Here is a 27,442-nt window from a genome sequence, read left to right as displayed (position 1 = left end):
CATAATGGCGCACACAAAGTTAGACAATGTAAAATGGTTTAATGCCTTTCTGCAGTTTACATATTAAGGTCTTTCTTTTGGTGTTCTCAAGGCCTCTCTAAAGCCTTTCCTGCTATTCATCTCAAAGGGATGATTGTGAGAGAAAGACACAGAAAGAGAAAAAGATAAGGCTCCACTAAAAGCAAACCAGTGCACTCTTTCAGCCTTGGTAGCTGCACATCCTCAGTTTGGGAGAAATCCTCCATATTCTCACATAGCCAAAGTGGTGACAGAATGAGAAGGTTAACATTCAAGGGATGTTTCCTGACAAGGAGACTTATTTCTGTTTTCAAAGACATTTGTGTACCCTCATGAGGTTTCTGTTTGAAGAAGAGTTAAGATCCTTAAAGACTACTTTTCATAGTGCCAACTGCATATTTCTTATTAACAGAGAGAAGGGTCCTTGGATACAAGGCTCCTCTCTTTATTTTTCCCTTGTGTGCTGCAGCACGGTGGGAAAACTAATGGCTTTTTACCGGGGCCCAGGGGCAAACCAGATGAGTTTTGAGGAACCTTGGCGCTCTAATTCGTTTGAAGTTTTCCAAATGTCACGCATTCTGATATTTGGTTGAGAATAAAAGGTGCCTTTCATTTTGGGAGCCACAGTGCTCTCCGAGGTGCATTTAGCAACAATGCAGCGGGGTGAAGGGCTGAAAGAAAAAGGGATGCACCCCATTAATCTTTGCTCACTGGAGGGCCAGCTCTACAGGAAAAGTAAGAGCTCTGAGAAAGTAGACCGGTGTCTCTGAGAACTCTCTTGATTTCTTAGCCTTTTACTATCTTGTGCCCTTTCTAGTCACTTGGAGCACTTTGTAACCTTGCTAAGAAAAGTGCTATTTAAATAAAGTTTATTATCATTATCATGGTGCCTTCTCCCTCTCTGCCTCTGAATGGGAACAATTGTGAGTTGGTTCTGCAGCACAGACAACATAAACACACAGGTCGATCTGTGAGTGGTTCAGTGGAGTGTCTGACAGTGTCTCAACCTGGACGGCTGTGGTTTCCCATTCAACAGGTTCTTCTCTATATTATCAACATGCATTCTGCACATTGCAGTACAAGATAAGGCAGTGGAGATGGGGTCGCAACTTCATTTTAAACCTTTGGGGGCTGACAGCTTGTATGAATGGGCTTGGCTATGAGGGGAGACTGAGATAATTTACACAAGTTATCTCCCTTGTCAGATATGCTCTCTAAGGTCCTGGGTGGTATAAATGCAGATATCTATTTTGCTAATGTCAGCGCCTGCCCTCCCTGCATGCTTCAAACTGTAAAACAACAGAGACCATAAGAATAACTTGTGCTAATTGGCATGTAGCTAGTATACCTGAAGGTGGCATACTGTAGGCTGGACCTTGTGCATTGCTCATGCCTGAACTGTTGTTTCCCGTTGGCTGGCTGTAGGGGACGGTGGTAGCCATGGTGCTCGCCTGGCTGATGCCAGGGCCTTGATAGCTGCCCTGCCTACCACACAAAGAGGAAGAAAGAGGAGAAAGATGTTAGCAGAATTGGTAGAGATGAATCCAGTTTAGATTCACAATGTAATGACAGGCTGTGGATAAGAGATAAGTGGGTCACAGTGAAAGCTGCAGGAGAACAGAAGTCACAAATTCGTACAACGATGATATTTGGCAGTTTGTCGCTGCCATATTTGTTTATTGTTGTAGTAAAAAAAAAAAAAAACGAGTTGCATGTAGATCTGAAAGTCACAATAAAAAGCACAGTACACAACATATCCCTTATCAAACAAACAGCTCTGCCAAAAGACTGAGGATGAGCAAGCAGCATCAGACAAGAAAAAGTCTTCTATCCTCTCTTCTCTGCTCTGCTCTTCTACAAATCTCCCATCCCCTCTCCCCCCCTCCTCCCCTCTCTCTCTCCCACAAGTCATAATTTAACTAATTAAGGTGTGCTTTTGGAGAGGATCATGTTATTTGTTGCCATGGTGACAGCAGAAATCAATCCTGCTCAATCTCCCTCCCTCAGCCTCCCCGCTCTCTCTCTCTCTCAGGCGGCTCATCACATGGTGTTGCAAGTGACATCAGAAGGGCTTATCTGCAACCTGCTGAACGCTAGCGTGCGTGTGTGCGTGTGTGTGTGCGTGATTGAAGACAGCGTCTATCATTGCGTGCCAGGCAGGCCAAAGCCAGTGACATGGGGGCTGAAAGGGAACACCATGTTTGGAACAATTTGGTCTATCTCCTGCTGACTCAAGATTATCTCCTGGACAACCATATGAAAAAAGAGTGGGAGAAAAGGGGAGACAGACAGATAGAAAAAACATGTTAGGTGACGGGAGAGAAAGGGCTAAAAGATTGAAAGAAAAAGAGATGAAAGAAGGAGACTGACAATGCAGGATGAAACTAAATTAGAAGACAGGGAGGGGAGAGGTGGGAAAGGTGCAGACGGCTGAGGAAGTCAACTGGTGGTGAGGGTGGATGTAACGCTAGGAAGGACTGAAGGAAAGCAGGAAGGAAGGAACTGTCAGCGAAAGGAAGACATCAGAGGTACAATGTTGGGCAATGACAGACCACAAGGAGGAGTATTTGGCCCAAAATGCAACACTGTTCTATGTGGACGAAAAGAAAAATGCTAACCGGATTTATGTCAGTCAATTCCCTCCTAACTGGCATCTTTCACACACTCACACAGACACATAGTGTAATACCTCATGTTGGAACCGATACACATAGCCTAAGAGGAGGGATTGGCTTGGTAAACCTCCCCATAATCTCATCTCACAGATGTAATTAGTCATAGAGCACGGCTGATGATACATATGTAATCCCTCTACGGGGGCCGAGGTGCACAGGGGAGCTCCATGGCAAAGAAACAAGCTCACACCAAATCCACGCTTATCTGGCCCCATTTCCCTATAATGGGGGAAATATAGACTCCTTCGTTGCTGCCTACGTGTTCCCTAAAAAGCTTTGTGTGAGTCAAGACACAGAAATAAATTTACCTTTTGATCGTTGCACCTTCTCTCACAAGCAAAAATGTATTCTGTGTGCAAACTCCGACAAAAGAGAGCACTGAAAGGCCAGCAAGGAAAAATAAGTTTTAGAGATGCCAAATGCCCGCGAACCTCATTAATCCATACGGTAAAAACGCCCCTCACCCACCTTAAGCAATATAAGCAGAAGCTCTCATGTGTATGGTGAATATCCAAATCAACAACAACAACAACAGTGGTTGGAGGTTTTCGGCTGTGGCGCTCTCCCATTATGACTAATTCATGTCATAAAAAAGCCCATTAGAAAGCACTTGATGGAGGCATTGCACAGCGTTTAATCACACTTAATATATGCATGTGCTGCTATCGGGGAAAAAAAAAAAAAAAACGGCACAGCGCATTCATCTTGCTCTCGGGCACCTTTGTGCCTGGGAAAAAAACATCCTGTTGCGGCAGAGAAAAAAAGAGTGAGTGAGGGAGGAGAGAAAAAAAAGGGAAGAGAGGAGGGATGGAGAGATAGAAATAGGGGGAGAGAAAGAAAAGAAGGGGAATGTAGAGGGAAGAAAGAAGGAGAGGGAGAGGGGGGGGATTAAGGCAAGAAGAAGAAGCCTGAATAGTATGCGTATGGGTCCCTGGTGGACCAATGGGGGGCGTATTTTCAGTTCAGGGCCCCAGAGCTGGAGGTAATCGCTGTTCCATGAGACTGAGCCGAGGGAACACACACTCACAACACACACACACACACTCAGAAACATAGAGACATCCTAACACCATCAGCCCAGTGCGCTCTCAGTTTGTTGTCTAGGAGTGGCCTGAGGAGAGAAACGGCACAGGGAAACTCTGCCGTCTCTCAGAGTTTTCTGGGGGGTTTTGAGAAAAGTTAGTTGTGGAGTTTTGACATCGCATTACAGTGACGATAAATGAAAATTCAGCTTTGGTGTTCAATCTTTTGTTCAGCCTGTCCAGACACCATTAGGGCAGAAATGCCATTATGTCACACAGCTGAAATAAAAGCCTTTGAAATGCCTCAATAGGAGCACACATTGTTGTTACTGCCATTCTGTTCGTTCTATCTAAATGCTCTACCCTTGCCGTCCTTCACTCTCCCCCTTGTTTTTCCTTAATTCTACACACAAACACACTGAGCCATCTCTCTTCTTTTGCTATTCAGTCCACAAGTGTGAAGGGCACCGGAGAAGGCCACTTTCACACCATGGGCAGAATGTGTGTGTGTGTGTGTGTGTGTGTGTGTGTGTGTCAGTGTGTGTTTGAGCGTGTCCTTGTGTTCATGTGCGGGGTGGGCGCTGTTGCCAAGGGGATGCCATGGTTACGAGGTGCCAGCCAACCAGCTGACGGTGTCTCTCTAGAAGTGGCAGTGCCTTTGTCCTTCATTCGTGGTGACAGGCCGCGCTGATGCCTCCCAGCGCTGCTAACTGGACGAGACAGCAGAAGCGCTGGGACTGCAGGAGAGTGTGATGGCTGAGCGTCCCTCCCTATCGATCCCTCTGCTTTGTGTGTGTGTGTGTGTGTGTGTGTGTGTGTGTGTGAGTGTGTAGAAGAAAGTGAGAGAAAAAGAGCCAGAGAGAGGCTGCTGGATGGAAGGATGGAGTGGATCGGCTGGAGGCCATGAATTATATATGGACCCAATCTGTTCTCAGGGCAGCTTGGGCTCATAGCTCCTCCAAACTCCTGACTCAACTCACCACACACACACACACACACACACACACACACACACACACACACACACACACACAAACACGTACACAAAGGGGAGGCCAGAATAAACCCCCCGCAAAAAATAAAAGGACAGCTTTTAACATATTAAATCCAGAGAAAAGCTACTCTTCTCGTCTCCCTCCCCTCCTTCCCAAACATCAAACAGCTCAGGATGGATGGAGGAGAAGCCATTTATTTTGCCCGTCTAATGAAAGCTGAGCGCTCCGCAGCACTGCCAACACTGCGAGCGACAAAGCGCCACAGGCAGCATCCCCCGTTCTTGACATTCAAGCGCTGCTCTTATTTATTTAGCAAATTTACTTACTAAGGAGGTCAGAAATGAATTATTTGGCGAGGATTTGCCTGGGAGCACTCTCCTCTCCTCTCTTCTTCCCTCTTCCAACATTTTTCTCCCTTCAATTTCCCTTTGATTTACGGCTCTTTTTTTCCCAAGCTTTGCTCTTCTTCTACTAAATGCTTATTTTTTCGACAGAGCCCATTCCTATAGCTCCGGGAACTTTTGGTAGAGTGTCGCCGGCAGCGCTGGAAAGTCATTTGAAAAGCCAATTCTGTCCTCAGAAGCTGCTGCCAAGAAAAGCTTATACCTTTTAATACTTTCTGTTCTCTTCTCTCTTCCAAAAAATCCCTAACATCAATCCGCAGACCCAAAAAAATGTTGTACAGCACCTTTCTTCCAAACAAATTTGTACCTCCTCCACACTGTCAGGCCTGACACCGTCCGTGTTATTTGAACATAACATGTCAGACTTTTTACACTGTAATTCATCATACTGACAACTGGAAGCCTGGTACGCACAAAAAGCCAACTTTTCTTGAAACTGATGCTATTTTAGAGAAAAATAATGTCATTCCAAGATTGACCACCATCAATTTTTGACATTAGGTAGCCGTGGGGGGAAAACAAGGGACATTTACATTTTACTTTTTGAAAGTGAGTCGCGCTAACTGCATCAACAGAATAAACTTCCACGGGATAAACAATTTGTAGATTACTGACATTGAACTTTTAGTAAAGCAACGTGATTCTTTTCATGTTCCCTAAAGTCTTTTGACCAACACTGTTTTCCCTTAACCACCAATCAAAACTGATTAACTGATTAAAGCTGAACATTTGTTTCTGATTCCAGTCGGCCGGTGGAGAAAAAAAAACCGAAGAGATCTTGAGGGAAAAAAACACACTCACGTCACACTTTATGAAGATTTAATCACGACCCACGCCTGCAGCCATGGGATACCAGAAGTGGCCCTCCTCTGTTCATTTGGCATTCTTCTCACTCAGGGTAATGAAGCTGGAGTGTGTCTACTAGCGTGTGAGGGTGTGTGTGTGTGTGTGTGTGTGTGAGTGTGTGTGTGTGAGTCAGGGGAGGATGGAGATGGGGGAAGAGAGGTGGAGATGCAGAGGGATTATTAGTGGGAATGTAGTGAAGGGACGTGTAGGAAAAAGAGGAAAAGAGGAATAGACCAGCCAGTGATATCACTGCTAACTAGCCCCTGATTTGGACGGTCGGGAGCATGTGGCTGTGGCAGTTCACTCAGGGTTGATGCATCAAAGAGTGAAACTAGACATGTGCTACGACTAACAGCTTGTTTCTCAGACTGAGAGGAACTAGGTCTGAATGTTTCAGAATGTTGCGCTGAGATCTGGAGAGCAAACGGGGTACTGGAGCCTTTAACTGCAGGTTTTCGGAGGGCAATTTTCTCCTGATCTCCCTCAGATGTTCTAAAGTGGGATCTGAGGAAGAAAAACATAACAAGGCTGTGCTGGAGACAGCGGAGAACAAAAAGCAAATTGGGAGGAAGAAAGACTGAGGGAGATAAAACAGTCTGGGTAGGATAACAGAGCTGCACAGAGACAGAGAGGGCGATACAGTTGAGAGAGTTGGTAAAAAGAGTGAAACAGGTGGGAGGAGAGAGAACAGAAGCAGATGGGGATGGATGAAAGAGGTAGAATGAGTGATAGCAGACAAGAACAACAGGCAGCACAGAAACTAGAGTATTCTGCAAAAATGTCCATCATAGCCATCTTTTTTGTCTATTTTGTATTAAAAATGTGTTATTATCAATCAAAAAATGTACATTTTGAATAAAGAAGAAAGCAGATCTGCAAATATGAGAAACGATTCAAATTTGTGAACACAGATCTGCTTTGAAAACAAGTAGTTTCACCTAAACAAGTTGTTTTTTACACCAGCTAGTTTAAACAAGTCTTGCTGTACTGAACATTTAGTGTCTGTTTGGTTTTTCCACCAGTGCAATAGAAGCGATGCTTTGTTTTGAATAAATGCAGTGGCAATTTGGCAAGTTAGTATGCAAAGCAACAGCCACTGTAGCTGAACAGAGAAAGGTAAATAGATTTCTGAAAGAAAATCAAAAGCAAAAGCTGTCATTGAACTGGACTTTTGGCTTCAAATGTGATTTGTGCAATGCAGCAAAGAACAACAACACGTTAAGGACCGCTTCATGCCAAAGACAGAGATAAAACACCGAACAAGGAACCCAGGAAAGCTTTCACAGACGATAGAAAATGGATCGCTGTAAAGATGGAGAAACAGTTGTAGATGAAAACACACTTTTCAGACAGATATGTAAACAAACAGAGCGGGAGAGAGCGAGCCTCCGCCTCCAGCTGCACCACAGTGAGAGACACCTCTCTGGTGTCTTGGTGAATGTGAGGAGAGACTGACAGGCAGTCTGATTGGTCTGATTGGTCCCAGCAGTGGGGATCATGTCATGCCACTTCTTATTGACAGCCCAGCCATCGCTTAATGGCTCGGCCGGCATTTGCATTGCTGCGTGTGTGAACAGCACTGGGCCCCCCGATGCACGTAATTAATCACACATACTGTCAACCACGCCACATCTCCCCTAAAATGTGAAACTGACTGAGAGTATCTGTGTGTGTCCATGCATCAAACTGCATGTGCTTACTTGTCGTTGCCGTTAGAGTGACTAAGACGGTGATGATATTGATGATGATGAAGGTGATGATGGCAATTATAATGCTAACAATGATGACTCCTCTTGTTTTGATCACAGAGGGACTTTGTGAGAAATATCATGATCACTTTCAGTTCTGTTTAGCTTGACAAAGTTCCATTCAGCTACATGACTCACAAACACATTCACATGGACAGTATATATTCAAAGACACACACACACACACATGTTATGAGGGTGCTGGACCTACCTATGGTGCTGTGAATGTGAGGGTGGCAGGATGGATGGGTGGTGAGGTCTGAGTGGAGGTGAAGGTAGTGGACAGGTAGAGGTGGGGTGTGGGGCGGGCCAGTGGGTGGAGGTGGGTTGGGGTGGCTGCATCTGGGCGGGGGACCTTGCATATGGAGGCCGCCTGCAGATCGGCATCAACGGACTCCCGGCAAAAAGAGAAACTTCATCTGAAATATCATCACTGGCTCACAGTCTTCAGTCTGAGTCATGCATCATCAGAAATGGGAATGAACATCGACAAATGTTAATCTGCCACTTCAGCCTGCAGAATCCTGGCGAGACCGCTCCCATGATGCATTGTTAGGCAAAGCCTGCGCCGATTGGAGGAAGCACAGAAATCCACCCTTCCTCTCAGAAGACGTCCATGTTTTCACAAGTTCCCCCGGCAGAGTTCAGCAAAAGTTTACTGCCCACACAATCCCGCAACAGCCCTGGTCTCCAACCCCACAAACACTATTCAAAGCTCCAACCCTGATGGAAAAATAATATCCCTTAACTCATATACTGCTATAGCATCAAAGTGCTTTGTATTTGTGTTAAGGTGCTTAGTGTCACCTTTGTCTCTGGTGTTTTCACAGTTAAACCCGTGGTTTGCTTTTTCTCCTTTTATGTTTCGACAGTGCAGCATTCAACCCATACAGGCCTCTCGCAAAGCCAATATCTCTCTTTCTGTAACAAATGGCACTCGGTGTATAGTGCCAGCTATCAAAATGTCAGGCACTTTATGAGATGTGGGAAAATAGGGATAGTCCCGCAAATGGCTCATAGAAGCGTGGAACCCCTGAGAACGAACTCTTGCCTGCACATCTGAAAAGATGGCACAGAAACTCTCTATGGTGCTTTTCAGCACACATCCCCATAGACGACCCTGCAGAGAGAGTGATGCAAGATAGAGATGCCTGCTGGCCCCCAATTTTAGTGCAAGTAAAATAGTCTCAACAAAAGAGTTTGGGCACTGTAATACCATCCTTCTTTCTTTTGATAATATCCCTTTGAGGGCCACTATGACATACGTGTTGCCCATATACACACATATTCCCAAATATACTGTATGCATACAAACTTAGATGAGGAGACACACAAACCAAATGAGAGAAATGTGTTAATCTCTAGAAAATACAAGATTTCCTAGAGAAACTAGAGCTCATGTGTCCTTGTTGTGCTCTTACCTGTTGTGTGTTGAGTTGGCAGATCCCTGTATGGCAGCTGCTGCTGCCTCCTGGGCCTTGCGGCTGGAGCTGCCCAAGGAAGGAGGGCCCATCCCTGGCCCAGCTGGCTGGGGCATGCTGGGGGAGCTGGGAGCCATGGGCGGGTACACTCTGTTCTGGCTGCCGGGGCCGTGGCTGCGTCCTACAGGTATGGGCTGGCCGGGCCCCTGGCCATGCATGGGGCTGCTAGCGTTCATTCCCAGGCTGTTGGTCATGCCAGGGCTGGGGCCACTGTAGCTCGTACTGGCAGTCCCACTGTAGCTGGAGGGCCGGGGGTAGTTACCTAAGAGAGGATGGCACAGGTGAATGAACCTACAATTATTGAAAATTAAGTATTACACAGACAATGCCACTCAAATGGTAAAACATGTGTTGTTGTCACTTGAGTCACTTAAATTCCTACTTGAATTTGATCGATTGCTTGCAAGAGTGACACAAAATGGCTGCTGTGAAATACTGTGGTCACAGATGGGTGCTATGAATCATTTCATTTGAGAGAAATGGAGTGTTTATCAAGTACCCTTATACCTAGAACAGTGACACATACCACTATTTCATCCATCAAGAAAATAATCCAGTGACAGATGAGGAATGTGGAATGTAAATTGCAAAAAGGAATTCTGATTCATGTAACCTCTATAACCTCCAGTGGAGGCCAGAAAAGCTACACTAGGTGTGGTATGGGGGCATTTTTCACAGCTGCAGGTTCCTGGATGGCCCCAGGAACAATTGCCAAGCTTAAGGCTGACTTTGTGAAACACTTGAGAGGAGCTCTAATCTGCAGTAAATGCTTTGTTGCTGCCCTGGAGTGCCACACGGACACGATGCCAGAAGCTTTCCTAAGGCACACTTAAACCCCTCCATTTTGGCTCTAAAAGCTCAGCTCGACTCCAACACCAGCTGCAATAAGAGCTGAAAGAGAAGCACCATGCTGTCAAAAACAACATGTGCATACATTTAGGGACACTAAAAGACACCTACTGTACATGTAAATGCAGTGCACTCCCACACACACACATATAGAGCACATCACATTGTGTTTTCTCTGCAGGCGCTGGGCCTTTTCCACTGTGATATTCCCTCCCTGGGACAAATCCCCTGCAAAATAGAAACGGAAAATGTGGCATCCTCTATTGTGAAGGGGGCTATTTATTTTGATTTGATTAAGGGTGCTTTAGTTGGGCCTCACTGCTTAATCTTCTGAGAATATGTCTGGAAAAGGGGATCAAGTCCCTTTAAAACCTGAAGGCTTTTCCGCACACTCAAACTAGGGAAAGTTGAATGACAATATTCCACACAGGAGGAAAAAAATGTCTCCGAAAATGGAAATGGCTTCTCAGTGTCCTCGAGCTGCTTCAGTGAAGACACTTTCCACATGACATAAGCCTGCAAGTCCAACAGAGGGAGAGAGCAGGAGGAAGCAGCAGAGGGTGGGAGCGGAAAGAGAGGGAGACAGACAGAAAGGTACGAGGGAAAAACTCCTGCCCCCCAACCCCCGAGATAGGATTTATATTGAATCAACATAAAAGTCTTTCCCATAAAAGTCAGCAGCTCCGGTTGAATTTGTCCAGAAATTGTGATGAAATCTACTGTGGGAGATGGGAAAAGAGGAAGCGGATTATTTCTGGGGAGGCTTTGGTGAGTCGGTGAGCTGAGTACGGCTGACACCTGTCAAGGGTTTTGGGGCTATAATAGGGAAGCGTTCAGGAAGAAAGGATGTCTGCTAACGAACACAGGAGGATACGTATGGTGCACAGTTCATGTGTGAATGTGTGTGTGTGTCCATCTGCTTGTCAGTGTGAATGCATATATAATACTTCTGAGACCTTGCAACCAGTGAAAGACACATTTCCATGTTTCTTCCACTCATAAGCGACTGCCTACAACGCTGTGGAAAATCCTGGGAACAGTGCCCTGCAGCTTCCTTCCTCTCAGCTCGGGCGGACCGTGTGCTGCTGATGAACAAGGCCTCAGTCAGCGACCTCTCTCAGCCCTCTTTGGACAGCTGTTGAGCCCCATGTCATGGCTGCCTGCCATACATTCTCAATAGCCTGGGCGGACACTTTGTGGTTTTTGGCTCATGTGACAGACCGAGGCTCTAGCGCACCTCCCGGGGAGTTGTTTATATCACACAGTCCCATTTGGACAATCTGCATTTTTTTTCCATTCTGGCAAACGGGCCAAAAGCCCCAAAAGTGGGAGTGAGTGTCTGGAAGTTTCTGTTAGATTGTATTCAACTTTACTGAGGGGGTGAGATGCTAAGCCAAATCTAACTGAAGAGGTTTATGTTGAAAAAAATGTGTCATTAAGTCGACACACGGCATGGAGAGAACTTATCAGTCTTGATGTACTACCATTCAAAATGTTCTAGTTGTGGGCTATGTTTGCCTCGGCTGACAAAGGAAAGACAGAGTAGCTGTGGGACTGGGTTAATGCTAAGCTTTCCTATGAGAGTCTTGCTCCGTCCTGACAAGAATGATTCACTTCCTAAAGGATTGGTGCTGCGCCAGAGCGGTTCTTCAAGGACAGATAGCGTACTAACCCACTTTTTAAAATGACTGAGAGCTCAACCCTGAAATTCTAAGTGTTTTTGTAAGAGTCATTCATGTTTTGTAAGGCTTTGGAAGTGCTTCTAGGATTACATTATATGAGGAAGTTAGATCATTGCAGGAGAAAAGGCAAAATACAGGTAACTATAGAATACATGTATTTCAAAAAAATATAACAACTTAAATGGACATAATAATAATAAAGTATTGTTTGCAAATTTTGTCTAATTTAGCAAGAAAAACAAAAACCCAACGATGACTCCATGTGGTGTTATAGAACTTAGTATCATATAAGGTATTGTGAGTTGTGAGCAGCAGTTGGCTTTTTAGTGCAAAACACAACCAAATTGCTCAGAAATTCCACTTCCTGTTGCTCAAACAAACCAGGAGAAAGACAATTTGCAATCCTAGTTAGGTTATGTTATGCACATGTTATATATGTTATGTTAGCATTTACATATATGCGCTAAAGTGTTCTAGTCTACTTCACCTATTTTGCACCCAATTCATTCTACTCTGCAAACCAATCAAGGAGGGACACGAGGAAAAGAGGACAAGGAGGATGTAATTTCTTATTTGTCCCTTCCCGTGTCCTTGTGGCTGAGTCTTGGTTTCCTGCCTGCTTCTCGGGCACTTGGTGCCTTTGGGGAGTCTTGGTGGTATTTATAGCGCGATGGATGGGAGGAGAAGGAGAAGGAGCACTCATGGTGCTTCGTTCACAATTACATGGAAATTCCCGGCACGGTCACGCATTCGGCGGACGCTATATCCTGCGCTGGGTTTAATCCCTGCAGTCCCGCGGGAGAGCTGGAGTGTGACTGAGCAGATTAACGTCTACTGCTTCCTCAGCAGACTGGACCGTCCAATGCTAACAGCCGAGGCAGTCATTCTCCTGGCTATGGTGGAGTATGGTATGATGGTGTACCAACGCACCCTCTGGATCTGTGAGCTCCATCAATAAGGAGTGGAACGTAGATTACATGCCTGCATGCTTGAGCTGCCAAGGACAGAGGCAGGGCACGCTGTCCATGTCCACATGTGGCTGAACACAAATAAAAGAAATGAATAACAGCATTTTTCTCTTTTACTTTTTTGTGGATGTGGTGGTGGTTCAAGGAAGACAGTTTCAGTTGGGGGATTCACAAGAACAAGCCACTTTCTAAACCTCAACATGGGTGTACAATACACCAACTCCTCTATTTTTCCCGTCTGATCTTACCTAACATAATGCGTCATTCAGTAGTGCTACATATAACTTCTCTTACTGAAAACCTACAGCAATTATCTATCTATATATATATATATATGTCAACAGAGACAGTTTACATACATAGAAAAACAATGGGCTGACTACTTCATTTGGTTTATACTGTCTTAAGACTCAGTATTAGACTGCAGTATACATGTATGACTTGCTGGGATGGATCGTTTTATTGCAGCGTCTTCTCTTGCCAGAGGCCCCCACATCCTCTCCAAACCACCTCAGCACCTTCCCCGGCAGGGTGTCTCAGCCCAAGCAGGGCTGGGGTGCGCCTTGGGGCTGCCGGGCTCCACACACTGTCAATTTCCTCAGAAAAACTCCACTCCCTCCCCCAGGCGCTGGCTTTTTTGGCTGAATTACACCGCGGCTCCAGCAAGGCACCAAGGCTTAAAAGTGCTGTCTGAAGCATGGTCATTACCAGCGGAGTGCTTAACCCCTCGAGGGGGGGACTGTGGTGGAGGGAGCTATGCAATGGGTGGGAGAGAGAGCAAGGCTGAGACAGACTCCAAATCTCTTTCCTGTAATAGCCTGATATCCTCCTCCCCCGTCTGTCTGTGTGTCCACTGCTCTCAACATGCTGGCTCTGCTTCCATGTCCAAATGCATGTCTCGAAAACAGCTGTTGGAGTCATTTGAGTCCTGAGGAGAGCGTGATATCAACCCTCAGTATGAGATCAGTTTAACTTTGGATAAAGAGGGCTTTCAAAGGACAGCTATAAACATTTAGCAGCTTAAGTATTTTTTGGAGTCCAATCAGTGTAGAGCTCAGTGAGAAAACAGCAGTGGGGGGAGAGCTTTGGCGGCGTTCGACTGTACATCAATCTGGAAGAATACCTTTGGTTACAGTCTAGCAAGCACACTTATCTAATCAAAAATCTCTGGAAATAACTCCTAAATATTTTAGTATTGTTTGTAGTAAGGCCACATCTTGCAGTGTCACGCATCACCCTAACGCTATGTTGGACGGAGTTTATGTAGTCAATTAAACAGTCTGCACTACGATTGTTTGCCCCTGATAAAAGAGCAGTGCTGCAGCCTTTTATGTTACACAACACCAGATAGTTTTGGGGTTCTTTGGTGAGCTGCAAACTGGTAGTGCTGGCGTGTGTGGCAGGTATGATTAGCGAACACTTTGCATCACACACAGAACCACAACCTAAAGGCCCAAGAGTTGGGTTCTTCCAGCAAAGGAAGACATGCCAAGAAAAACAGCAGTGCAGAGTTCAGAAACCTGGAGTGAGTTTCTGTGTTGGCTAATGGCTTGCTAATTTGTTCATGCGCTAGGGAGAGGGAAGGGAAGCAGATGGAGTTGTCATTTACAACAATGACCAGCAGCTGTCTGCCCTGTTCACTCTACACAGGTCCCTGACAGGCCCTCTAAGAACTGGGGCCCTGGCTATGTCCAACAAAAAGTGATTATATAAAAGTAGAATTTAATACAGGGCTATTGTATTAGACAGCATAGTCTTTTTAGCTGGGTATACAAATGTAGCCACACAGAAGCAACACTTTTTAGGTGCTCACTGCGCTGCTGTCTGAAAATATCCAAGAGTACAAGTGCAGGACAGCTGCAGGTCACTTGCCAGTGTATTAAGTTTGAATGAGAGTATGCATACATATATATATATATATATATATATATATATACTGAATATGTATGTGATGAGAAGACAGCAGGCCTGAGCTGTTCTTTCTGTTTCTGATGGGAACATCTCTCCTGTCATCCCAGTGAGATTTCACGCTCATCTGCCTCCAGAGCTTCTTCAAGGCTAGTCTGCCTCGCTGTCGCTCTCTGCTTACTTTATTTCTCTTTTCTGTCTGCTTACTGGGCTGTCAGCCCAGCCAAAGTCACATTAAGAGATAAGAGTGGGTGGAGAAGGGAGACCAAATACCAAATGCATTAGGGCTATTAATCAACATTAACAAATGAGAAGGATAGGCCGCAGTTTTGGAAAAACACACGCACGGATGGGCGCATTTATCAAGGTGACACATTAAAACACACATTTACCAGAAAATACCATAATGTTTCGTCTGGTGTGTCGCCAAAGGCAGAAAACGAAGTACAACAGCAGATGTCAACGCTTGTTGGATGGCCGGGAGTTGTACATTGGAGAAAATAAGCGCATTGAGGATGCTTAATTATAGAATGTGATCCAAACTTTTTTACTAAATTCTTTGGAAGGAGTGATTTGTTTTTTTCAAGTTTTTTTCCCAGGGGTATCAGAAAAAGCTTGGATTGATGGTTAACGTGACTGATTTCCCCAACAGCTCATCGAAGAGGCCTCTAAACTGTGGTAAACCGAAACACTATTGCCTTTAACCTGAAAGTTTGAAGTAGTTTTGGTTAACAATATCTGGAACAACTGCAGTGACAGCTTGAATATGGGCTTGGGCTTAAAATCTAGTGGATCTATTTACTTAACTATGAAATTACTAATATTTAGAGCCTCATGTTCGTATGCTGTGCATCTTACAAAAAGCTTCCTCCTTGTGTGTGAGATTAAAGTGAATCTGTGCAGCAATCCTGCTGTACCCACAAAACAGAAAATATTTGTGGATGACAGGTGAAGTTCAGCATTTGAAACACAATGAATGTCTCATTAGAAAAGACAGAATAGACAAAACAGGTGCCATACTGTGTATTCCAGAAGTAAATGACCACACTTATACCATTTTTGAATGGAAAGATGAAAGATGAACTATGAAAAACCTCTGTATTTCCTTCTAAAACATTCGCCCCTTTTCTGTGAGCCTGGGGACAGGCTTCAGGATTCTTCATTCAGTGGATAAAACTCACGAGTCAGTCAGCCTTGTCAGTCTGGAGCTACCTCATAATCTTATCATGAGCAAGGCCAAGAGGTTCGTCTAGGGTTCAAGTGTCTCATGAATATTCTCAGAGTCACACCCTCAGAAAGCACTTTTTTTTTTAAAGCCCACAGTGGGATCCACCCCACCAGACAAGAGAAGCCAAGAGAATCTGTGTGTGTGTGTGTGTGTGTGTGTGAATGGGAAAGTTGTAAAAAGAAATTGATAGAATTAGAGACGGAAACAGTAGATGTCTTTTAAAATGAATCTTTTTGTATTACTCATTAGCAAACTCTCTTTGGAACCAGTCACACTGATGTCAAGGCCCAAGTGTGACTGAGAAATGGGGGCCAACAGTCATCAAAAGAGACAAATGTGGCTTTTCCATCTGAAGCCACGCTGCTCTATAACCTCTGTGAATGAATGATACAAGCGGTATTCATCGCTCCAGTAAGACTAGTCAGAAAGCACGGGATGTTCAACAAATGTAATGTCAGGTAAAGGTCAACACAGTAAGTCAACACAGGGCCTGTTAGTGGTTTTCATAACCGAAACTTCATCGCCAAGTTTGAAAGAGTCACAGGTTATGGGAAATCAAATTTTCTCACTTTTGGTTTTCAATAGTCTTAAACTGTGGCCTGTGTTTCTACAAAAGGTGGCAGGTGGCTGCTTTTTTATGTTGACTCAATGAGCCTGGTTCCAAGGATTCAATTTCTCAATGGAGCCATGAGATAATGACACAATCTTGCTTTAAGGAATACACTGAAATTTGGGTTGGCCTGACTTTTTTGGTGAAATTACAAACCCAGATTCCTATATCAGCCTTTGTGTCTTTAATAGATCAGGTGATCTCAAGGTAATATGCCGCTAAAATAAGACTTATAAATTAGTGCCATTGACCAATACTAAGTCGTCTTGACAGTGCCGACCCTTATTGAAACAGACAGATATGGAGTCCCAACTAGAGGAGCCCAGCTTATTAGCCGTGTTGCACATTCTGTGCCTTTCTGGGCCTCTAATATAATACCATCAGTTGATGGTTAATTAATGTCATGTACAAGTGTTTGTGATTGCACAAATGAAAACATGATTTGTATTAAGTAATGTTGTGATTCTCATTTAGGTAAACAGGCTCTAACCTTGGTGTCCATACTGTGATCCTTGTGGTCCATAAGGGCCTGAGGGCCCGCTCTGGGAGTACGGGCCCATCCCAGCATACAATGGTCCCCCAGGTGAGGGGTGGGGGGACATAGGAGGTCCGGACTGAGGAGAGGCAAACTGAGAACTAGCCTGGTTCCTCTGCATGTTGGACATAAAGCCTGAAACAAGCAAACAGACATCAAAAGCAATGTCAGCTTATGAAATGCCTAAAACCCAAAGAACTTTTCAATAGTGAATCACCTGCTCAGTAAATCAAATGTTGACTGAGGGATTGAGCTAGGATGGGTGCGACTGGGTAAAGAGACCCATCCTTTTGATCAAGGCCCTAATCTTTTACCCTGGCACTGGCTTCTGTTACTCGTAGATACCCATCAGTGAGTAACACGGCATGGAGAGGGTGTATTACAAAACATGCCCAAAAAGGACAGGCTGACACATAAACCGAACTCTGAGCACAAATACACACACACACACACACACACACACACACACACGTCTTTCTGGCCTTAAAGATGTATGTACACCAGCAAAAGCTGAGTCTGTGTCTATGTATATAGATGAAAGAAAGTGCACAATTGAGTTGAAAAAAAAACCCAACGTGTGCTCCAGTCTCCACAGAGTCAGCCGGTGATTTTGAGCATGGCTACTATGTTATTCTAAGCCGTTCTGTCAATAGATGTGTCAAAGCCTCTCAGGCCCAAACTCGCTTCCACCATTCAAATTGACATTTGGAGCGATCCTTGCCTGAGCTTCGCTCTTTCAAGCCGCCCTGTTCGTTTTTTAAAACCCACAGAAAGGTCTCCCAATCCACCACGAATGGGGAAAGGTCGCTGGATGGCCATTGAGGGAAACAGAGAGGGTGTGTGGGCCTGCGTGTGTGTGTGTGGGGGGGGCTGTGTGTCGGTGTATGTGTGTGTGTGTGTGTGTGTGTGTGTGTGTGTGTGTGTGTTACGGGGGGATTCAGTATTGCAGATTAGGTGTAAATGGATTGGGCCCGGTCGACTGTAAACTTTGATAGCTATCCCCTTTGTTGAGTGAGCATGCACAGGCCGACTCTTTGGTGAGTTCGGGGTTTAGGGAAACGATAGAGTTGCAAAGTGCAAGTTGACACTTGTATAATTCCTTGTTTCTGCTAAGAGAGCAAGAGAAAATGTGAGAGAGAGGGGAGGGAGATAAAAGTTTAAAAATGCTATGTGTGTGTATTCATTATAGGCTCGTGTGCACATACATGCGTGTACATATTTGTGTTTCTGAGTGTGTGGGGGGGAGATAGCAGAAAAAAGAGAGCAATAAACGCCGTGTGTGCGCGTGAGTGTCTGTGTGTGGTTGTGTATGCGGGAGAGAGACGGAGGCCAAGACAGAGAGAGGCAATGAGAGAGAAAGTGTGTGTGGGAGGGAAAGACAGTGCAACGAAGGGAAAGAGCGATTGGGGCCCGAAAGTGCTTAGGCTGCGAGTGCTGGGTTTAAGGAGCGAGGACATTATTGTAATGTTTTGCTTCCATTAGGGTAAGGGGATTCTGGAGAGGAGGAGAAAAAAATTACAGTGTGTAATATCGCACTTTAAATTGCCTGGAAAATGGATGAGGAGAGGAACATTGTGCAGACAGTGCTAAAAGCAAATAACACATTCAAGAATTTCTCTCTCTCTGCTTCGTTCCCCCTCCCTCTACACACACACACACACACACACACACACACACACACACACACACACACACACACACACACACACACACACACACACACACACAAACCTTTTTCTTTTTCCAGCAAAGCGAATGAAGCTCTCAGCCGGACAACAACAACAGGCAGGCAGCGAAGCACGCGAGAGACAGTGTGGGGGAAAAAGGGACATTCAGCGGATTTATGGAAATGAAGAGTGGAGAGAGGCTCTTAGGGAAGCAGCCACTTGAGCAAAGTGGGGCGTGTGTGTGTGTGTGTTGGGGGGGTTAATCCTAGCTAGGAAAACAGCAAAAACAACAGCCAGCCCTGTAAACCGGCGCAGTGTTTTCCTGGACTGGGCCGGGGAGGGCTCAAGGTTTACAGGCATTAGAGAGCAGCATTAAAGCTCCAGCTTGATTTCATCATGTGGGGAAATAACCTTTTACAGTGCCTCTCTCTCTCTTTCTCCCCCTCTCTGTCTGTCTTCATCAATCCATTCCCTCTGTCTCTCTGTGATGTTAACTGCTCTTCAGTGGGTGATAGAGAGGGAGCAACACAGTCGTTCCATTAAGGTTGCCTCCAAGTCTTTCAGGTTTTTTGCAATATTGTGTGGATGCAGATTTCCTTTTAAATGAGCAATTCTGTTGTTTTTAGTAATACTCGAGAAGTGGCCATAATTGCTGGAAACAATTCCCCGTTTCGTGGGCACATGTGGCCTGTGGGTTTGCATTCATGTTATAAGCATTTGGCAACAAGTTGTGGCCAAAACTGAAGTGGCTCTATCAAAAGCACACTCTCTCTGACTTGAACAAAGCCCGGGATGAGCTGACTGAATGTTTACTGTTATATATTTAATAAACCATGACTTAAAAGCTTGGTTTGTATGTGTTTGTGTGAGACCGGTATGTGATTAAAAAAAGTTTGCTAGCACTGTCAAGAATGTGGAGAAATATGAAAGGTGTAAAGTGGGTGGTGTACTTGTTGAAGGGGCTCATTTTGGAACAACAGAGGAAAGAAGAACAAAGTCCTGCATTGAGCCAAACTGGTCATATTGGTTGTTTACATTTCTATGCTAACATCTTGTGCTCCAGGCCCTTCATTGGTGATGGTGTCATAGTATTCTCTGAGCTTTGCTAACATTTCTTTGGTTTTTCTCTGTACTCTTCATGCACCCCTCACTAGTGCGGACTGTAGTGAAGCTATTTCTCTTTTGGACAAGTTTGACTTTGTATGTATTAGGCCTCTTTTAATCTGAGTGTGATGTATAATCTGTTTTTTTTTTTTTTATGGAAGGACACATGTGCTGACTGCTAAGTTTCACTAACATAAAAATCATTACAAATATGAACCTCTGTATTCTCTTTGTAGACTTGCAACTTTCACTATTCTCCCAACACCAACTGCAGGCCAGTGGCTAATGCACACACACGCATACCTCTCTCCTGAGCCATGGGTGAGCGGGGGATTGGCGGGTGGGCTCCATCTGGTCCATTCCCAGAGTTCTGTGGCGCCATAGTCGGACCTGCACAATGACATGAAGTCAGCACGTGAAGATTTAGACATCCGCTTGATAATGCACTGGCTTGACAGATTTCAGGGTTTGCAGAGGTTCAATCCGGTCTTTGTAGAAGCTGTCACATTACATGAAAATGTTTTGCATGAATTAAATCCCCTTCTTTGCATGAAAGCAAGGTTGAAAGATAATGAATTTATATTTGCTTCCTATGTGCCTTGCTTGAAAATGTAAGAAAATTGAAAAAACTGAACAGCCGAAGGACGATTTTTGTCTCTCTCTCTACATTTCTTTCAATGGCACAGAAGTTCAAAAAGTTGTCTGCCTCTTAACTGCTGAGAAATCAGAATCAAGATGAAGATTTTATTGCGACAGAGGGTGTCCTAGATTGGTTTAGCCAAATTCAGTGTTTACAGACGCGTGACAGCTAAGCACAATCACTATTCATGAAGTTGTTTGTGATTCACTATTAGCTAAATGACAAATGCACTTCCAGAGGACATATCAAGTCATTGGACCCTGAGCCACTTCCTTGTGTAAGCATTAAAACCAGAGCGATCCCCTATAGAAAACCAGAGCCATTTGAGGTTCATTGATTAGGTGGTTGTGCAGGTCTTTGGGCTGCGCCTGTTCCATTGAAATCCAATAGTGAGTTGAGAGTCTGATTAGGACAATGGCAGACAGTGACCGTGGTGGATTGATTTGGCCCAGAGGAAGGAGAGAGATGGTAAATTAACCTTTTAGCTTTGGATTTAGACCTGAGACAACGAGGAGAGGCAAAAGACGAAAAGTGGTTTTGTTTCTTTGCGTTGGTCGTACTTTGCTGTGAATGAGAAAAAATTCAGCGCTCACATGTACAATGTGCTGCATCCCCAAACATACGAGAAGTACTGACACTTTTCAACTGTACATGTTGAGTGACGATGCCAGCGCATATTTTTTCAATTACATTATATAATTGAACATGGCTCTATAGAGAGAGGACTACGTGCAAACAGCAATAGTTAACTCAGGATGATATATAATAAAGTACAGTTTGAGTGCTGCATAAACACAGTGTTGCTGCTACAGTGTCCTTAAAACTCACAGTGAATATAAATCCCTTATTATAAGGGAAACACTTCATATTATTCAATCACAAAGTAGAACGGGTGCTGTAGTAAAAGTGTGTGTGCATGTGTGTATGATGTGTTTGTCCACGGCAGCAGTAATACATGACTGGAGGTGGCACACTCTCCACATAAACAAACCCAATTAAGTCAACATAATTGCTTTGCATAAAACTGCATAAACAACATTTCCATACACCCAGCCGCCTACACACACACACACACACACACACACACACACACACACACACACACACACACACAGACGTAAAAGTAATTGGACAAACAAGTGTAAATACACACACTCAAACACACAAGGAAACATGCGTAAGAGCACATAGGATATGTGCTGAAAAATTCACTCACACACACACACACACACACACACAGACCCCCTGCCTCACACATAAATAGATCCAGTGGCGCTGCTTCAAAGAGGGAATATTCGATTAGTTAGTCTGTCACCATGTGGTGGGAGGGAAGGGGAGACGTCACTATGCAGACGTATGAACTCTGAGATAACACTAGGAACACTAGCTACATGCTAATATGTGTGTGTATGCACATGTGGTGATAGAAGTACTCCTTTACCCGAAAAGTAGCAAAACCACAATGTGAAAACACTCCAGCAAGAGTTGAACTGCACAAGGAGTAAAAGGAGAAAAGTACTCATCGTGCACAAAGGTGCATTTCAGAATTTCTACTATCATATATCTGTACTATAACTGGATTACTTATGATGAATTAACGTGCATTTGTAAATGTTTAGTGTTGGCAGTTTAATCTATGTAATGCACAGATTTTTACTGAAATCTAAACCTGCAAAATAACAAGCAACTGCTGTAGTAATATTTCACTCACACAAATGTAGCACAGTACAATTATGAAATAGTTATTAATGACTGAAATACAAATACCTCAAATAATACCTGTGTATAGTACTTCAATAAGTGTGCTTAGTTTCTTTCCACCACTATATGATGTATGTGAGGTCCAGCTATGTGTAGGAAATTGCTTCCTCTGTTCTGCATTTGCATTCTGGTGTGTGCACTTGTTTCTGTGTCAGTATGTATATGAGCACTTCATTGTACCGTTTATATGATATGTGTTTCTGTGTCTGACTGGGACAGCCTAAAGCCTCTCGCAGAGGGTCATGGCCACTTGTTGCCAGGGGGACAGATTTAGCTGCAGCATGAGATTAGACAGGAGGATGTGGAGTGAGGATGAAGTATGCTACCAGGAGTTTAGTGAACCCTTAAACTATGGAAGTCAACCCTGCGATAAAGGCTAGCCTTTGTGTGCGTATGGGAGTGTGAGTGTGAGTGTGTGTGTGTGTGTGTGCGTGTGTGCTTGTGTGTGTGCAGAGACGCATGCCAGACACCAGCTATGCTGTCAGACCCTGTTTGTTTGGATGGCAGAGTTGTGGTGGCAGCAGCTTGTACTGTGTGTGTGTGTGTGTGTGTGTGTGTGTGTGTGTGTGTGTGTGTGTGTGTGTAGGCCTATGTGTGAGTGTGTGCCACTATGAAGATACAAATAGGGAACAGTGCCCTCCATGCTCCACTACCCTCTCTACATACCCATGTAAATTGTCACCAGAGATGAGATTAATGCAAAGACTCACAAGTGAAGCGTGTGTGTGTGTGTGTGTGTGTGTGAGACAGAGGGGGGGGGGGGGGGGGGGGGGGTTACGGCGACGGCAAGAAACAGACATCCTTGTTGCGAAAGAGGAAATTGAAAAACAGACAAGAGAGGAGAGTGGAAGTATAGCTGAGTTTGACAAGACCTCACCCCTCCTTCCCTTCTTTCTCTGCAATGAACGAGTGAAGCTGGGAGCAGTTCGTAATTATTTCACTACCAATTACTGTCCAAACAAAGCCTCTTTTCACATTTTCTCACTTCCTCCCTTGTTTTCCCCTCTTCTCTCCTCCTCTCCTCACCTCTCCTCACTATCATTTTTAACAAGGTGCCATTAAATAATTACGTCCAAATAAAACAAACAGGCTCCACAGTGAGTCCTGGCACGTTTAATCCTCACCATTAATAATTCATACGCTGAATCTTTGACGTGCAGTTCTTCTCCACGTGCTGCTGAGAGAGGCGGGGGTGGGGGGCTAAATGTCAGCAGGAGCTGACTGTATATCTTTCCATGTCCACAGACGAAAGGCGCTTTTGGTGGCTATGAATGACAATGTAAAACAAATAAATGCCTCCAACATCCAGGTCACCATCTCCTTCTGACTGCTGTGTCTGAGAGTGTGTGATTTACTATTTGAGAGATTCCATAAGATTTCATGAATTTACATCTGTGGTCATTTGAGTGCTTTTAAGAGTAGCAGGGACTTTTCTTACACATTGTTCTACCTTTTTGCCAGCTTTTTTTGTGCATTTTATTCTTTAACTGTGTATCTTTTCATGTCTGTGCTTAAAAGTGTTGTTGTTTCAATGTTCAGATTGATTAGTGTGTGTTACTTATAGTGCTAGCATTCCCATAGGTGCTCTATAACACAATTAGCACATGTGCAATCAGTGGCACGGCAATATCTTGCTGTCCCTCAGCCTCCATCTTAATCCAGTCTGCAATTTACACCTCCACAAGCACCCAGCTGAGCACACCCCTATAAACACACACAAATACACCCAAATGAGAAAAATCCCTGTCACTCCCATCCACACACATTCAGTTTGACTGTGAACAGTGGTTGAGGACTTTTATTTTTAATTCATTGTAATCAAAATACTTTCTAACTAGATTTTTTTTCCTGGCAGAATTAGATTCAGTACACTTATAGTCTGTGATTTTCTGTGGCAGGTCTTCAAACACGACCCCTTCATGTGAGCGTACCTGTGCAAATGTTCGTCCACCGGGCTTTATGGATGAACAGATCTGACTTTTTGATGGTGCTGATGGAGTTTTAGAAAGACGGGGCCAGGCTGCGCGAAAGCAAACAGGAAAATATCCAGAACAGGGATGCTCTTCAGAATGGTGCTGAAGAGTCAAATAGCTGTAATTTCCTATTTGTAAAAAGGCTCTTAGCGAGCACATCCATTTTTTACTCTTTACTCATGATACAAGGCAGCAGGGCTGAAAGTAATGGGAGTTCATTGAGTTTTTGGAGATAATGCTCCTTGCTAAAAACCCAATACACATTTTAAATTTCTCTTCCGCAAGGACTGTCGAGGCAACCCTGAGTCTCCTTTGAAGAGAGGGAGTGTGGTCTTTGAAGCTTTTTTTCATCAGGGTTTCAAACGCAAATGCCGGGGAAGTTCAAAGCCGAGGGAGAGTACTTGTGGCCATATTTCTGTTTTGTTTCAGGGCCCTCGTAATATTAAGCTTAGAAGCTACTGTGTATGTGTGTGTGTGTGTGTGTGTAATGCCAATTGAAGAAAAGTCAACCGGAAAGTCAATGAAAAGACTTTTATTAATTGCAGATGAAAGGAAGGTGTGGACATGTGTGTACATGCTTGCAAGGGTGTGCAGATGTGCGTGTACACCAAGATGCAGCGATGCCTACACGCATGCGCGCACACACACACACACACATACACTCACACACACGCAGACACACTCCCTGTTTCTCAAAAATACAGATCCTCTGGAGCAGTGGGGGCCATTTTTTGCTAAAGTGAGGTAACGGCTGTGAGCACTAATAGACCTGTGTAGAATACAGAGAAAGGGCTGCTTCAGCACCATCTCTTAATACAACCCTTAGGCTGTGAATGCACACACACCTGCACCACCCTACACACACACACACACACACACACACACAACCAAGGTATTATCCCCTACTTGCCGTGTCTTTAGGGGAAAGAGGCAGATAAACAGCGGGCTCCAATAATAGTGGTTTAGATCTCAATGGGTGCAAGTCAATGCCTCTCCAAGCCGGGGGCTAATGCCAGTTAACTCTCCCTGTAGGGGACGAGCACAGGCCTGCAGTGGCTCGCAAAACAAGCGCTCTCCCAAGATCCTCATTACTTCCAATGCTGAGTAGCAAGTGTAAGTAAAGCAAAACTGCAGCTTAAGCTAAAAAACAGTGAACAAGATGCGGGCTGAGAGAGCGTTGGAGTGAGAGAATGCAAGAGAATAGGTGTTGGGGAGGGAAAATAATTGCGCACTGTTAGAGTTTGGTTCAGGTTTTTCCAGTCGGATGAAGTTAGAATGGGATTTCTCTAAACGGCTAACACAGCAAGCCAGCGCCATTTTTTTCTTTCCTGTTTTGGCCGACGGTGTGCTTTGTGAATATAGAGTCTGCGGGGAGGGCATTTTGCTGTTTCACTTCGAACACAAGCAGCCATCAGGAGGAGGATAGACAGAGGCATGTGGGAGTGGGGGATAGATGGGTAGATGAGGGTGGGGGGTGGGGGGGGGAGTTGATGTGTGGATGGGGATGAAGCAGAAAAAAAAAAAAAGGACAGAAGTGGAGAAAGTGAGCTGGAGGAGAGATGTGGAGAAATAAGAGGGAGGGAACAGAGGCAGAAATGTGGATGGAAAATTCAGGCTTGTTCCTCGGTGGGAGGCCTGTACCGCAGCAACGCTCTGAGCGAGGAAAGCAGCAGAGACAAACAGAGATGGGGAGGAAAGGGTGGGGACGGGGGAACGTGAGACACAAGAGGAAAGAACATAAGAGAAAGCGAGCATGATAAAAATAATGAGAGAAAGAGAGGGACAGGGACAGCCAGAGGCAGTGTTCCCACCATGCAGCCTCTTAGGGAGTGATGTGACTAGAAAACTCGCCTGGCTCTCTGCAAAACACACTCGCAGAAAAACTCAACCCCCAGCACCACCCTCTTCCACTGCTTTCCTGAAATAGTACTGACAGAGGAAAAATGTAAGTTTTGGTCGAACGTCCCTGCAGCATCTTTTGTGGACTGACATTTTGCAGCTTGTAAATTAATTTTTCTCTCTCGTCGGACATTGTTTTTAAATATGACCGCTTTTATGCATTCAACCCTGATCTGAGGTCATCACGCTGATTCCTTCCAGGCGTCTGTGTTTGACCTTTGACCTAAAAGTGGAAAAACCAACCAACACCGCTGCAAAACTGTTTCTTCTGTCTGTGGTTCTCATTAGCATAATTAGAGATAGAAATATATTTTCTAAAATGAAAAACTGAATTCAAACCACGGGCTAGGCTGGGGGACGACGTAAAGGACAAGAGCGGATGTAAAGAGCGTTGGAAGAGATTCATTGGGAAGGACCCGTAAGCTAACTAACTGGACAGACCTGGCCTTCTCACCCTCTCTGTCTCCCAACTTCTATCTATCCCTCCTTCGCCTCCCCCTCCTCCATTCGCCCTGACCTCTCTGTCCTTTTCTAGGCCCTGGAAGCACTTGAAGCGAAGCGCTGATACACAGCCTAAACTCTCCCAAGCGCCTGCCCGCGAGCTCCAATCACCTCTTTAAAAGAAAATAAAAACTTGGAGCGGTGAGGAGAGATGGAAGAGGGAGGAGAGGAGTTGGGCCCGAGGAGCGGGAGAAAGGAAGGAGGGAGGGTAGGCAGGCAGGCCCTGTTAACTGGACCTCAGAGGACCTTGGTGGAGAGAAAAGAAGAAGACAGAGAAAAACAGAAGAGGGAGAGATGAGTATTTGTGATTTTCTGCAGCAGACGGAGCGAGCTGGGCCATAGAGGAGTGTGGATGTGCTCTGTGTCAATTAGTAGCTGCACAATGTGGAAAAATGCTGCAGTTTGACCCTCTAAGTAAGACAGGCGCTCAGACACAAATGTGTAAACACAGACACACACAGAAAAAAGAAAATACCACCGGGCCTGAGCTGAAAACAGGCATATATATATATAGTCAGACAGTCACGTTACTTTGCTACTTTACTTTGCCTTGTTGCCACTTTTCAGCTTAAAGCAAACACACACACACACACACACACACACACACACGAAAGCTTCATTGGGGAAAATGATCCTTATGAATACTATCCATTTAGTGATAACAGTAAGTAAGAGTCTTTGCTAGCTGTGAATATATTCACCTCTCTGTACAATAATATACACTAATACGTACTGTATGTACAGATGTGTGACAAAAGGACAAAGTCAAGGGTCAATGAATGGCTAAGGCCTGTGTAAATTCAAGATCTCATCACACGTGAACATCTAAAGGTGATTACGGAGCAACAGCCTGCTTGCTGGAGTTCTTCCACCATGTCAGAGTCAGAGGAGTGGAGCGTTTTCTTGTAGCATATTTTGTTGACACTGA

The 27,442-nt window shown here is 44.7% G+C and overlaps 1 protein-coding gene across 1 annotated transcript in view; it reads right to left on the bottom strand.

Annotated features, from left to right (window-relative positions):
* The window catches only part of LOC139211642 (AT-rich interactive domain-containing protein 1B-like), a 164,858-nt gene that overhangs the window by 18,190 nt on the left and 119,226 nt on the right, over positions 1–27,442 (bottom strand). Inside the window, exons 6-10 of the mRNA XM_070841957.1 lie at positions 20,044–20,130; positions 16,925–17,104; positions 9,130–9,451; positions 7,920–8,102; positions 1,367–1,503 (exon numbers count right to left, since the gene is read on the bottom strand). Coding sequence (XP_070698058.1) covers positions 1,367–1,503; positions 7,920–8,102; positions 9,130–9,451; positions 16,925–17,104; positions 20,044–20,130 — 909 coding nt within the window. The remainder of the gene's footprint in view (positions 1–1,366; positions 1,504–7,919; positions 8,103–9,129; positions 9,452–16,924; positions 17,105–20,043; positions 20,131–27,442) is intronic.

Source organism: Pempheris klunzingeri, chromosome 13 (assembly GCF_042242105.1).
Source record: "Pempheris klunzingeri isolate RE-2024b chromosome 13, fPemKlu1.hap1, whole genome shotgun sequence".
In the NCBI taxonomy this organism is placed as follows: domain Eukaryota; kingdom Metazoa; phylum Chordata; class Actinopteri; order Acropomatiformes; family Pempheridae; genus Pempheris; species Pempheris klunzingeri.
This window is presented reverse-complemented; position numbering and strand designations above follow the sequence as displayed.